The sequence below is a fragment of the Neoarius graeffei genome, chromosome 20 (genome assembly GCF_027579695.1).
Source record: "Neoarius graeffei isolate fNeoGra1 chromosome 20, fNeoGra1.pri, whole genome shotgun sequence".
Lineage (NCBI taxonomy): Eukaryota > Metazoa > Chordata > Actinopteri > Siluriformes > Ariidae > Neoarius > Neoarius graeffei.
The window spans coordinates 8,377,876-8,391,511 of record NC_083588.1 but is presented as its reverse complement, the minus strand read 5'-3'; the positions used below and the strand labels follow the sequence as shown (position 1 = coordinate 8,391,511).

Here is a 13,636-nt window from a genome sequence, read left to right as displayed (position 1 = left end):
CTTTTAGCTCTCCTGGTACGAGAAAGTGAATTGGCTAACAGCAAGTGACCCACATCAACAACAGTAAATAGGCTACTTTAGTAATATGTCATGGATGGACCAAAAATATAGAATCTATTTAAAATGTTTATGCTGAGTATATTATATTGGAATATATATTTTTCTGGATATGAATTAAACACAGCTACAATTTGGAAAACATTTTTAAACAAAAACACAGCCGAGAACATTTCACACTACAGACCTGGATTAAAAGTGAAGGGTTATCAAAATTGTCAATAAAACATTTCTCAGTCAAAATAAGTAAAATATAGGGAAAGTGTCATTGAATGAAATGTGTGGCACCCAGCTCTACTGCTGAGGTGCCTGACAAAGAGCTGCTTTCAGTAATGATCAATTTTTAAACATGCCACAATTTTAAAATATAAAATGTTAAAATGTACCCCCCCCCCCCCCCCCCAACACCACCATCATGTATATTGGACAGTAGGCTAATGGGCCAAAAGAACCTGTTATTTCACAGTTTGTGACCCTGCCAACAATCAGCCAGATCAGAGGCAAGAGTATGGGCAAAATTGATGTTTTTTCTTTTAAAATCTGGAAATATCGTAACCGACCAGCCTCCCCTGTTTGAAAGACTACCAGCCGCCACTGGTGTGCAGTAAAACAGAATGTCCACAAGATACAAATCTTATCCATCCTGTTTCACTGATCCTTTCCTATCTGATTGAAAATTATAGGATATGATAAAAAGGCTTCTGTTCCATGAAAAGCCACACATTCTCCATCAGATGAATCTCCTCCCCATGTTTTCAGTAAATTTCACTGGAATTAAATTTTCATAGTTTGTGTCATTTCAAACACACAAACAATAGTTTTAATCAAATAATTGCATTAAAATTATATTCTTTCAAGATTAGTCATATTGAACCTTTTTTCATTTCTTCACTTCACAGAATATTTCATGAACAGTGAAAATAAATGTGTAAATGTTTCTGCACCTATTGAGGTATTTCACTCACGTGACCAAGTCATGTGATGCTGCCATTTTGGACGTCACGGCTCGAATCAGTTTGAATGCGAGGAAGGCGACAAACGAAAAACATAAAAGAAAAAGGAGCGAGATGCAGAAAACACCTTCACTATCCAGCGACGTAGGGCATTTACAGGGTGAGCAGAGGGAGAGGTATTTGCAAAAATTGAGGTTAGCAGGCTTAGAGAACGATGTTTACCTGCTTCCACCAGGATTGTTCACTGACGTACGGAAGTACACGAAGCCCTCGTCTTTACCTGACTTCGGCCCACATGATCTGTATACCTGTGTCGTTAAAAACCCATCGCTATACACAGGTATTGATCTGAAAGCGTATAAGAGTTTGGATGCCTACAAATATTTTGTCAGGCTGGGTAACATGCCTACATCAGCGGGTCGTCCCTGGAGCCGGTGGTCGCCATCTTATTACAGCTAAGGTTTGTTCATATTTTCATTTACTTTCAGTCCTCAGGATAAACAAAATGTTATTAAATGTCATTGAAATAACTTCTTAGTCTGTTGAGACATGGCCCGTTATAAATTTGCTGTTACCAGGCAATGACCAAGAACTGTATTATTAGGGTCGGTGTCTGTGTTGTAGCAGTGTACTAGCAGCTAGCTGTTAGCACTAGCTAATGTCAACAACATCGTAGCTGGTATGTTACTGTAGCAATGTTTACGTTCAGTCATTTGGATGACTGTTAAAACCTTTCAGTCTCAAGTTTTTCCTTTACTGGATTTACTAGTTTACTGAGCTAGCGCGCTCGGCCAAACCGGGAGCCATCGCGCGCTCTCCGGCCGTGCCGGGAGCCATCGCGCGCTCTCCGGCCGTGCCGGGAGCCATCGCGCGCTCTCCGGCCGTGCCGGGAGCCATCGCGCGCTCTCCGGCCGGGCCGGGAGCCATCGCGCGCTCTCCGGCCGGGCCGGGAGCCATCGCGCGCTCTCCGGCCGGGCCGGGAGCCATCGCGCGCTCTCCGGCCGGGCCGGGAGCCATCGCGCGCTCTCCGGCCGGGCCGGGAGCCATCGCGCGCTAGCTCAGTAAACTAGTAAATCCAGTAAAGGAAAAACTTGAGACTGAAAGGTTTTAACAGTCATCCAAATGACTGAACGTAAATATTGCTACAGTAACATACTAGCTACTGTTGTTGACATTAGCTAGCTTGCCGTCCAAAATGGTGGACACCGGGGCGTCACGTGACCCTGTGACGTCAGGTGAAACAGTAGAGGGCAGTATCTCACTTCCCCTGAGGTTAAACTCATGAAACTTGCTTTTTTTTCTGAAATGAGAAAAGAAACAAGTATTATCTCTCGGAATTAGGAGCAGAGACATCGTCTAAATAACAACAGTAACACACTCAACATGGCCGGCACGGTGGTGTAGTGGTTAGCGCTGTTGCCTCACAGCAAGAAGGTCCGGGTTCGAGCCCCATGGCTGGCGAGGGCCTTTCTGTGCGGAGTTTGCATGTTCTCCCTGTGTCCGTGTGGGTTTCCTCTGGGTGCTCCAGTTTCCCCCCACAGTCCAAAGACATGCAGGTTAGGTTAACTGGTGACTCTAAATTGACCATAGGTGTGAGTGTGAATGGTTGTCTGTGTCTATGTGTCAGCCCTGTGATGACCTGGCGACTTGTCCAGGGTATACCCTGCCTTTCGCCCGTAGTCAGCTGGGATAGGTTCCAGCTTGCCTGCGACCCTGTAGAACAGGATAAAGCGGCGAGAGATAATGAGATGAGATGAGAGGATACACACTCAACATATCAATTCGGACACCTTCAACATGTATATTATAAACACTGATATCGACAGTGCCTTAGTCGTTCAATAAAATATGTTCATTCATAATTAACCATCTCTGAAGTGAAGGAAATTACTAAATTACAAGAACTCTGACGGCCACTTGCATGTTCACCAATTATTAAAAACAACCACGAAACTGAACTGACAAACTGTAAAATGTGTCATCGCTCTCATCCTTGGCACATGCAAAATCAGCCCGTGGATCTTCATATTATAGACCTGACTCAATTGGCTAAAAGGATGTCGATGCAAATCCATCCTGTTCTTATTTGCTCTGCATAAAAATCAGCTCGTTGCTCAGCTAAAGCTCATATCACCCAGCTGAATTCCAGAACTTCCAGCCATCACAGAGTTTGATTATGGGGCTGAGCGTCATTCAGCAGTGCATTTTTATCCTCATGTTAACACAAGGTCTCTGAGACTTCTTTATATGTTTCCCACTGAGTGTATGATTGAATGTGTTCATGATTATTTCTGATTGCTTTATCTGGCAGGTTTTTGCAGTGCTGAGATCAGACTGGACCAGTCTCCTGCTGTGGTAAAGAGACCTGGAGAAACTGTGAAGATTTCTTGTAAAATAAGTGGATATTCGATGACGAGCTACAACATACACTGGATACGGCAGAAACCAGGGAAAGCTCTGGAATGGATTGGTGAGATGAGTACAGGCAGTAATGAAGCAACATATGCAGAGTCTGTGAAGAACCAGTTCACCATGACAGAAAACGTCCCAGCAAGCACACAGTACTTAGCGGCCAAGAGTCTGAGGACAGAGGACACTGCGGTTTATTACTGCGCCCGACAAGCCACAGTGACTGGAGCTGAGGAAGCAGCTGTACAAAAACCAGACACAGACTGTATCTGAACTAACTGAAGCTGCTTCAGCTGGAATTGATAGACAGGAAAACATTCTCTGTATCTGTTTACTGCTCCAAATATCCACGTGCTTCTGGATTTAAAACAAATGTAGGAAGGGCCTGAACTAGATTTTTTTTCTTCAAAATATATACATATATCTATGAACTTTGCCCCTGGAAACACTGGAAAAACTCCCAGAGGTAGAAAGGGCATCAGTGTCAGCATGGTGTGTGAATTGTGGCTCTGATGGTTCTTCACCCAACAAACTAAGAGTCATCCCAGTCCCAATCCACACCTCTAGTCTCAACCAGGTTTAGTGGAAGATTCACATGTCCACAAGATACAAAACTTATTCAGCAAGTTGACCTTAAAAAAAAAAAAAATCCCACAAAACATAAATCAACACTTTAAGCGGATTCAAGAATTCAGCAGAACTGCACTGTAAAAAATTTACTGTAAATTTTACAGGAAATTCCTGGCTAATAGTTGCCGCAAATTTACTGTAAATAGGATACAGGACTATTACCGTAGAATAAACACAAGGTACTGTACTTAATACAACACACTACTGTAATATATTACAATATCTTCATGTAAATTTCCAGGGATTTCCTATAAATTTACAGTATTCTATCCTGTAAATTTACAGGAAATCCCTGGAAATTTACATGAAGATATTGTAATATATTACAGTAGTGTGTTGTATTAAGTACAGTACCTTGTTGTGTTTATTCTACGGTAATAGTCCTGTATCCTATTTACAGTAAATTTGCGGCAACTATTAGCCAGGAATTTCCTGTAAAATTTACAGTAAATTTTTTACAGTGTAGGTCGCGTTAACCGACAATTGTCCGTCATTGACGGATTTTTTTTAGCTATGACGGAAAAATCTGAAGGCAAAAGGTCATTTTGACGGATGTTTACCGTTACCATTACCAATAACAATAATAGCCTAATTATAACAATAATAAAACATAATGAAACACACAATTGAAATGATTGGCAAGTTGTGGCAGAGTTTTCTGACATACAGTATACATAGTCTTCACTGCCGTCACTTTCAGTCTGAGCGGACGTTGCGGCAGTCTTGATGTTCAGTGCATAGGCTGCTCATGTATACACTGCAGCCACTGCGCAAGGCTGTTCCCCCCATCGCGCTCCTGACCGCGCTCTCACTTTTCTAACCACTAGCACAGTGAGATGGATTAATGTTTCCCTTCTCTGCAGAAGACGCGTCATTTTTGCTATTAAAAAAAGAGATGCATTGGGTTGTTTGTGTCGTTTCCCTGCCTGTACAATAGCGCTCATTTAGGCTCGTTGTTTTCTTGTTTTTAAAATGAAACAAATGTTGATTTATTGTATTCTTCCCCAGCAAGCTTAGGAACATCACTGCTCGAATATCTGCTAAACTATCATTTTAATGAGAGCACGGGTAGACAAACTAACATTTAAACAGAACTTCGTTTTATTTAAGACCTTCCGTGTCAGGTTCCAGGCTCCGCCGAGCCGAGACGCGGGGTGCAGCTGCACCACTGGTGCAGAAAGACCGCATGCTGCAGGATTTCCTCCCTATGAAGAGAGTACTAGCAGGGTCGGGAAATCCAACTTCAGAGGCTCTTGCCGGCTTCTGATCACTTCCCTGGGACACTGGCGGCTCGTTAATAGGGGCGATTTGGGCGACGCACTCCCAAACAGGGAGGGAGATTTTTAATTTTTTTAATCTACTCCTACTACCACGGCAACAGTAATGTCATTGTCCAATCAGGTTAAGGTCGCGCCTGGTGTAGCCACGCCCTTTTGGGGCGATTTCTGTCAGGTTCAGATTTGCCCCAAAATCTCCCATTGACACTAATGGTACGTACGTTTTTTTCAAAAATCCTGCTCCCAATGCATTTTCTATTAGGTTTTATGTGCGCGTACAAGCAGCGTGCTTACGTCATACGCCTGTTGCACCACGCAAGTGTTGCCAGATTGGTTTTTAGTGCATTTTGGCGGGTTTTGAACATAATTTTGGGCTGGAAAACGCAACTTGCGCGGGAAATGTGTGAACATTCTATGAAGATGGCGGCGAGTGTTGAGTGCAACAATACGATAGCGTCTCTGAAAGAAGTTCCCTTTAGTCGTCGTACCAAGGAGGAGAAAACGGCAATCAAACAGCGAGGACCTCCTAGACCGAATTTAAACATCAAGCAAGTGTCTACGAAGGGGGAGAAGACCTACTCAAGAGGTTTTAACAAGAACTGGTACCACCGCAAAACTTGGCTAGCTGGCTGTGATGTAGGCAATGCTCTTTTTGTTACCCTTGCGTTCTCTTCCACCCTGGAAGTAGCACAGCAGACGGTACAGTGATATCTGATATTTGAATTTACTAGGCAAAAGTTGTTGTTGTTGTTGTTGTGTGTGTGTGTGTGTGTGTGTGTGTGTGTGTGTGTGTGTTACCAATGGCAGTTTAACATTGCCATGCTTGGAATATTTCAGTAGCCTCAAGTTCTCTCTGACTTGGTGTAAATTAAGCATATTTTCAGTTTTATATATTGTACAGTATGTGTTCATTGGAGCCAGCAGCACCTTACCTTTTTTCCAACTTGTTAAGCCAAGTTGCACTGACTACAAAACCTTGTGTAACCTTGTGTGTGTATATAGCTAAATAACTAAAGCCTTTTGTGTTCATTGACATGCTTGTAATACTTTAAATTTCCTTTTAAGGCATGGCTTTCTGGAGGAATTCTTGGGGAAAAAAACTGCAGAATTTATTTAGAATTATTTGTTGTTAAAATGGTGCAATTCCATATAAAAAAAAACATAATTAAGCTGCACGTTTGTTTGATGGTTATGCTTTTCTTCATCTTTTTCAAAACTTAAACACTTGTTTTGGATTTATATCCTGCCACTTTAATTGCATTCTTTAGAATTGAAGAAATTAGAATATGTTTATAATTAAGAATTTGTGTCTACTTATTATAGAATACTGGAATAATATGAGAAAATAAATGAGTAATGTAATATTAATTGATTGTGATGCCAAATGTTTTGCTTTGAAGGCTTCACAATGAATCTTCCTTAGTTTTAGCCTGGCAAGCCAGACTAAATGTGAATATTTGCCACTCGTAGGCAAAAATATTTTTGGCCGCTTGGCGGGTGGGTCTAGTTTACTAGGCTACCTTAGTTTGCCACCTTTAACTTGTTTAGTGTTGCCACCTAGTGGAGAGAAGAGATATTGTCTAAATTGATATCTGAATTTACCAGGCAAAAACAAGTTCGGCCAATTGATTTGCTACCTAGGTCAATTTACTTCAGTCCTGTGGACATTTACGGTCCGTGTAGACATAACGGGGGAAAATTGCCCCCCCTGAAAAAAAATTCAGGAGCCGCCACTGCCCTGGGAGAAATGTTTCCCGACTTCAGAACTTTGGCTGAAGTGGCGCTGGTTATTCCAGTCTCCAGTGTCGCAGCAGAGCGCGGGTTCAGCCTTCAGAATAAAATTAAAACATCAATGAGAAGTCGTCTGTCTGAGGCAAAGACGCAAAATTTAATGACAATTGCCTCGGCAGCAGTCTCCATTGACGACTTTGATTATGCACAAGCGAGCTCCCAATTTAAATCCATGCGGGCCAGAAGGAAGGTTTGAGCTCACGCAAACAGGTCAAATTAGATTGTCACTTAAATCGTTGTAGTGGACTGTTCATATTTTAACTGCAATTGTCTTGCTACGTTGTAAAATAACATTGTTCATATGCCCGTTAAGGCACAACAGCCGCAATGTTTTTAGCGGAGGGAAAATGGGTTCACAAGTGACCGAACGTCAGAATCTCTGTTCATCTTTTTGCATCATAAATACATAAATAAATGATTAAATAATACAAGCTTGTTCTGTGAATTAATTTTTAAATGAAAATGAGTCCATGAAAACACAAGTTATTAAATATATAGCATTTATAGCCTATATACATTGTCATTTAAAAGTTAAAATAAAATGACAGATAATAATGGACAATGACGGAATTTTTAAGACCCTGTCCGTCAGAATGACGGACAGTGAAAAAGTCTAACGTAACCACTGGCTGAGAGTATTTCAAAGTTTTATCTACAAGGTTGACTACTCGTGGTCCTGATAATAACTTGATTGTAACTCGTAAAAAGGTAAATAAGTATGTGCCTTTTGTTCTGTGCTGTAACTAACCGTTATAGTGATAAGACATGATGTTGTGATGTTAGTTAGCCACCTGCTAGTTAGCTTAGCATACTATGTATATGTGCCTGGACATCATACTGTTACGGTAGCATTGTAATGCTTCCTAGTTAAAACAGACTTCACGTTAATTCGCCATGAAATAGCGTTTGGTATTGTGGCTCAACTGAGTGAATATGCTTAAAGGAGATGTGAAGAGAGAGGTCGGAGCGGTTTTCCCAGTCTTCCCAGGGGACAGACTCTACTGTTTGCTTCCTGTGATTCCTGTGATGCTGTGTACTAACGGTGACTGCTATCCCCATTAACAATTCGTCTGGGAATCGTGAGTACTAACTAAACTAACTGAACTTGCACGTGCTTTTTTTTTTGTTTTCTGCTCACGTCAGAGTGAAGCGGCCATTCAAGTTTTTAGGCCTCATTGCACCCCAGCTTCAAATCAGGCCTGCAACAGGGTCAAATTTCTTGATTAACGAGTGAAGGTGTGTGTGTGGGGGGGCCCACAGATATACATTGAGTGATTTTGATGGTTTGTATGTGATTTAACAATTGTGTTTGGTTAATATCAACCATATTCAAAAGGTAATTTTTTTGTTTAAGAGGTATTTGAGAGGTAACTATTTTGATTTAAGGTATCTAAATGGTATTTATTTTGTGTAAAAGCTATTAAAAAGGTACTTATTTTGATTAAAGAAAGTTAAAAGGTATTTTGGTGTAACTTAAAAGCATAAAAAAAGGTATTTTGTACTTTTTTTTATAACGGTATAAAAGAGATTTTTGAAACTTAAAGGAAGAGGTTTGAAAACTAAAGAAACCTGATATTTCATTTTGTACACCTTTATTTATAACATTTCGAGTCTTGTTTATATTTTATTTCATAAAGAGTTACCAAACTTTATTCTTTCATTTTGTAAATAAATACCTGTAAAAGGATTATTGCAATGTACCATTGTGTGGTGGTCCTTATAAATTTTGCTGAGGAAGTTCAGAAATCAAAATTGGGGTAAAACTCAAAAGAGGTAAATTAAAGGGTAATCATACATTTTAATAACAGTTCAACAACGAACTCAGGCCCTGTCCCATAGTACTACATACTCAAGATAATATACAACATAGCTACGTGGGACCTGGGTTACACTAGCTTACCAGGCAGTCAAGCGATTTGGTCCAGCATGCCTCCAGAGTCTGATCTGACTCTACATGCCAGCCAGAGCCCTACGCTCTGCTGCTACTGGTTGCCTGGTCCTTCCTCCTCTTTGCTCCTGCCCAGCCTGCTCAAGACAACTGTCTGTCCTTGCTCCCTGTTGGTGGAACGACCTTCCCATTGAGGTCAAAACTGCCAATTCCCTGACCACCTTCAAGCACAGACTGAAGACCCACCTCTTCAGGCTGCACCTCTCCCCCGCTTCCCTGCCCACTGTATAATCGCATAATGGTCGTGACCAACCCAGGCTGTGTACTGTCTAGCTTGGTCATGATGACTTGGGGTTAGTCATTGGAGTTTTATTTTTCTCTGTTTCACTGTACTTTGTCAGCTCATTTGGATGACAGACAAAGACTGTTCCGAAGACACTGTGTAAGAGTCTGTTCTTCATTTGAGCAATTGAGAATCAAGTAAGGTTGCTCGAATGTGTCACGATCCAGCCTGGAACTTCGAAATCTTAAGTTCAAGAACGTTGCTTGTCAAGATCATTGTAGCAGTTCGGATGGGTGGGTGGAGCACAGAAGGACGGCAGGCCAGAACTGAGTTCACAAAACCCGTTTATTATAGCTTTTCAGCTTTCTTTCACTCACACTTTCACTCACTCACACACATCTGTTGTGGTCAGGTTGGGGAGAGAGCCTGCTCTGCTCTCGCGCTCTTCCTTAAATAGGGCGCGGTCACTGGGGAAGACACACAAACACATTAATCAACCTCAGGTGCAGTGATTCCGCCACTTACCTTCCCCGACTCCGCCCTCTGGTCACAGACCAACGCTTGGCCATGCCCCCGCTGCCACAATCATGTTTCAGAATAAGATTCAATCAATCCAAGCCCTCATTGAGTCTGGTGCTGACCAGAGCTTCATCAAGACTTCCTGGGCTGAGGAACTGGGCATCTCATTGCGGGAGTTAGATTGTCCCCTTGTGACCAGAACCCTGAAGAGGTTTGAACTCTGTCCCATCTCCCATGTCATGGACCCGGTAAATTTGAAGTTGTCAGGTCATGATGTCGAATCAATTTATTTTTATGCCATGAACACCTCGGTTTAGCCTATTGTACCGTACTTGGCTTCTGCTGGTTAGGACTGCACAACCCCCACATCAACTGCAGTGATGGGACTGTCTTCTCCTGGAGTATTCACTGCCTGGTGACCTGCCTGTCTTTGGATGTGACTCCCCTGGCCCCTCTTGTTACCAGCCCTGATGAGACACTGGATCTTTCCAGTGTGCCCCCCGAATATCTAGAACTTCATCTGGTGTTCAGTAAGGTTGTGCCACCTCTCTTCCCCCCATCGGTCCTCCGATTGCACCATCAAGCTGATACCCAAGACCACACCTTCCAGGAGTTTGTCTCCCCCCCCCATTCCTGGAGAGAGGCGATGGACAAATGTGGCAGATCACAGAATCCAGGGACACATGTCGGCCTGGGGGCATTTTGAGTTATTGACAGATTCAGAAAGTACAGTTTCTAAGCTTTCCAATGATGCCTTCCATGTGGAGATCTGACAATATTTGAAGAATGTGTGGCCTTTTGAAAGTGTATAGTTCTTAAAACAGAAAAGGGAGAAAATCGCCCTCAAAGTTTTCCATCTCAGCTACTCTGGGTGTAGGGCGGGCACATAATGGTGCTCATTTGCATGACATTAAGGAAAGCCCTACCCCCTACTAGCTAGCACGATACTACTTTCATGTAAACAAAGATCACCACGTCAATTTTCCTTCCATGCAAAGTATGCCCAAAACAATTATGAAGTACAAAAATAAGTCCTAAAGTATACTTTAACGTTTTGTGGTTGAAAAATTACTCACACCGTAAGAAAGAAAGATAGCACGATGATGACACAACTAACACAACACTAGTTTCATGTAAAGCCTCAGTCACAACCGGCCGTACAGTACGCGCTCCTACGGCCGGTCTACACGCAAAAAACGCAAGAAACGCATGGAGAGCGCGCATGAAACGCACAAGACCACGCGTGTGAAAAGCACAAGAGCGCGCGTGTGATGTGCTGATTTTCGAGCCGCAGACCGGCCGCAGAGGTTCTTTGTCATGTCAACCAAACTCTACGGGAGCTTACGTTTTTTTCAGGTTGCAAGACAAACTTACAGCCAATGCGCGTCTTTCTCCGTGAAAAAAAAAAAACGCAGCAATTTGGGAAATGCCAAAAATCACACGGCCAAAAAATCGTACGTCCGGTTGTGACCTAGGCTTAACCAAACCACAACACTCTCCGTTACATGCAAAAATAACCACACAGCCTTAGATTAATAAACTTACCCCATCAGAAAGAGAAACGGCGCCTTGCACACACCAATGCCTCCGATGGAATGTAATCCTAGAATGGTCCATGTATCATCCGATCATTCAAGTATTCCATTCAATCTGGAAAACGAGGTTGCGTTTTTTTTTGCTAGAAATGGTGATCTCCGATGTAAATACCGTATGTCTGTTTGCTTCGCGGGGCTCCTCTGCTCTCTGTTTAGTAAATCATTCCATAGTGAAATCACACGCCTGTATGCAGGTTAAGTAGCCATGCGCTCAACTCGCATCATGCAGCTGATTCGCGGAAAAAAAAACAAATGACTTGAATCTTCATGTGAATGGCCCATATGGTAATTTACCCACACCCCCAGCAGGCTACAGTCCTGACAAAAATGAGACAATTTGCAACAAAAAATGTATGCTTTTCCAACAAAACAATCTATTATCTGAAATACTGATTACATTCTTCAAGATCTCAACTTGCACATGATGGAAAAAAACAAAAATCACAAATTTCGAAAAAAAAAAAGCTTCTTTTGCGATTATCTTGGATTCGTTTCGGCCGACATGTGTCCCTGGATTCGGTGAGGGGTCACAAATGCATCTCAGAGTCACTAGTGGATGTCATTATCCATCCATTGTCCTCCCTGGCAGGTGCGGGGGGGGGGGGGGGGGGGGGGGTGTTTGAGAGAAAAAAATTCAGTCACTCAGGCCCTGCGTTGCCTCTCGGGGACAAAATGCTATCACTGTTAAGAGCCACTACGCCCTACCGCTCATGTCCACAGCCTTCAAATTACTACAGGGGCTCAGTTTTTCTCCACGTTGGACCTCTGCAATGCTGAATAAGAGAACCTGGTGCAAATAAGAGAAGGGGATGAGTGGAAGGCTGCATTCACCACTTCTCCTGACCACTATGAATATTTAGTTCTTCCATTTGGGCTCACTAATGCCTCTCTGTCTTCCAATCCCTGATCAGAGATGTCCGAGGAGATTTTATGAACTGGTTTGCCTTTGGGTATCTCAATGATATTCTCATCTTTTCTGCCATGCTGGAGACTCATCGATCCCATGTAAGAAAAGTCCTGCAATGGCTCTTGGAGAATCAACTTTTTGCCAAGGCAGACAAGTGCAAGTTTCACAAGTGCACCATTTCCTTCCTGGGCTTTGTGATATCCCCAGGGTGGTCAAGGTGGTCTCTGAGTGGCCCGTTCCCTCTTCCTGTAAGGAACTCTAGCACTTTTTTGGGTTTGGCAATTTCTATTGGCGGTTTATTAGTAACTAGGGCACCATTGCTGCTCCCTTGACTGAGCTCCCATCCTCGAAGTGCCCCTTATCATGGACAAACTATGCCGAGAGTGCCTTTTTTCACTAAAGAGCAGGTTCACCATGGTGCCCATTCTCATCATCCCTCATGCAGCCACTCAGTTTGTCCTTGAAGTGGATGGCATGGGCGTTGGGGCCATCCTGTCTCAATGGTCAGCCAAGGATGGGAAGGTGAACCCCTATGCATTCTTTTCACATTACCTGCCATCTTGAATCTGTCAAGTCTGCTAAATGGCTCAACTCATGCCAAGCCAGGTGGTCATTATTTTTCTCCTGCTTTAATGTTGTGCTTTCTTTTTGACCAGGCTATAAGAACACAAAGCCAAATGCACTCTCCAGGCAGTTTTCTTCAGACACTCAGCAAGGCACCATTGAACCCATTATCCCTGCTCATTGTGTAGTAGCAGCAACCCAGCTTGTTATAGAACCTGCCATCCAGAATGCTCTGTCCAGTGATCCGGGACCAGGTAACATTCCACCCAACTGCTTTAATGTGCCTCTTTGTGTGCACTCCCAGGTGCTTCAATGGGGACACAGCTCTATTTGAGCCTATTATGCTGGGGTGGCTTGGACTCTCACTGTCCTTTGGCAACATTTCTGGTGGCCAATTCTGCAGCAGGATGTCAGGACTTCTGTGGCGGCCTGTGATGTCTATTCTAGAATCTAGATGAGCAACTAACCTGCAGCTGGACTGCTGAGACCCTTACCTGTGCCTCGCTATCCCTGGCCCCACATTGTGATGAACTTCTTCACCAGCCTCCCCAGCTCCAAGTGTAACACCTGCATCCTGATGATCATCGATCTTTGATCCAAAGCTGCTCACTTTGTATCCCTTCACTGAAGGCAGCTTTGGAAGGAGACAGCAGAACTGTGAATCAACAATGTGTTCCAGGTTCATGGACATTGTATCTGACAAAGGCCCTCAGTTCTCAGCTCACTTCTGGAAGGAATTCTGTAAATTTATTGGGGCCACTCC

General features: G+C 43.1%; 1 gene segment (V, D, J or C); it reads left to right on the top strand.

Moving 5' to 3' along the window:
- Positions 1 to 3,186: 3,186 nt before the first annotated feature.
- Positions 3,187 to 3,692, top strand: LOC132869413 (immunoglobulin heavy variable 1-46-like). The segment is given in 2 exon segments: positions 3,187 to 3,238; positions 3,322 to 3,692. Coding segments are annotated over 2 exon segments (423 nt in total).
- Positions 3,693 to 13,636: the final 9,944 nt, after the last annotated feature.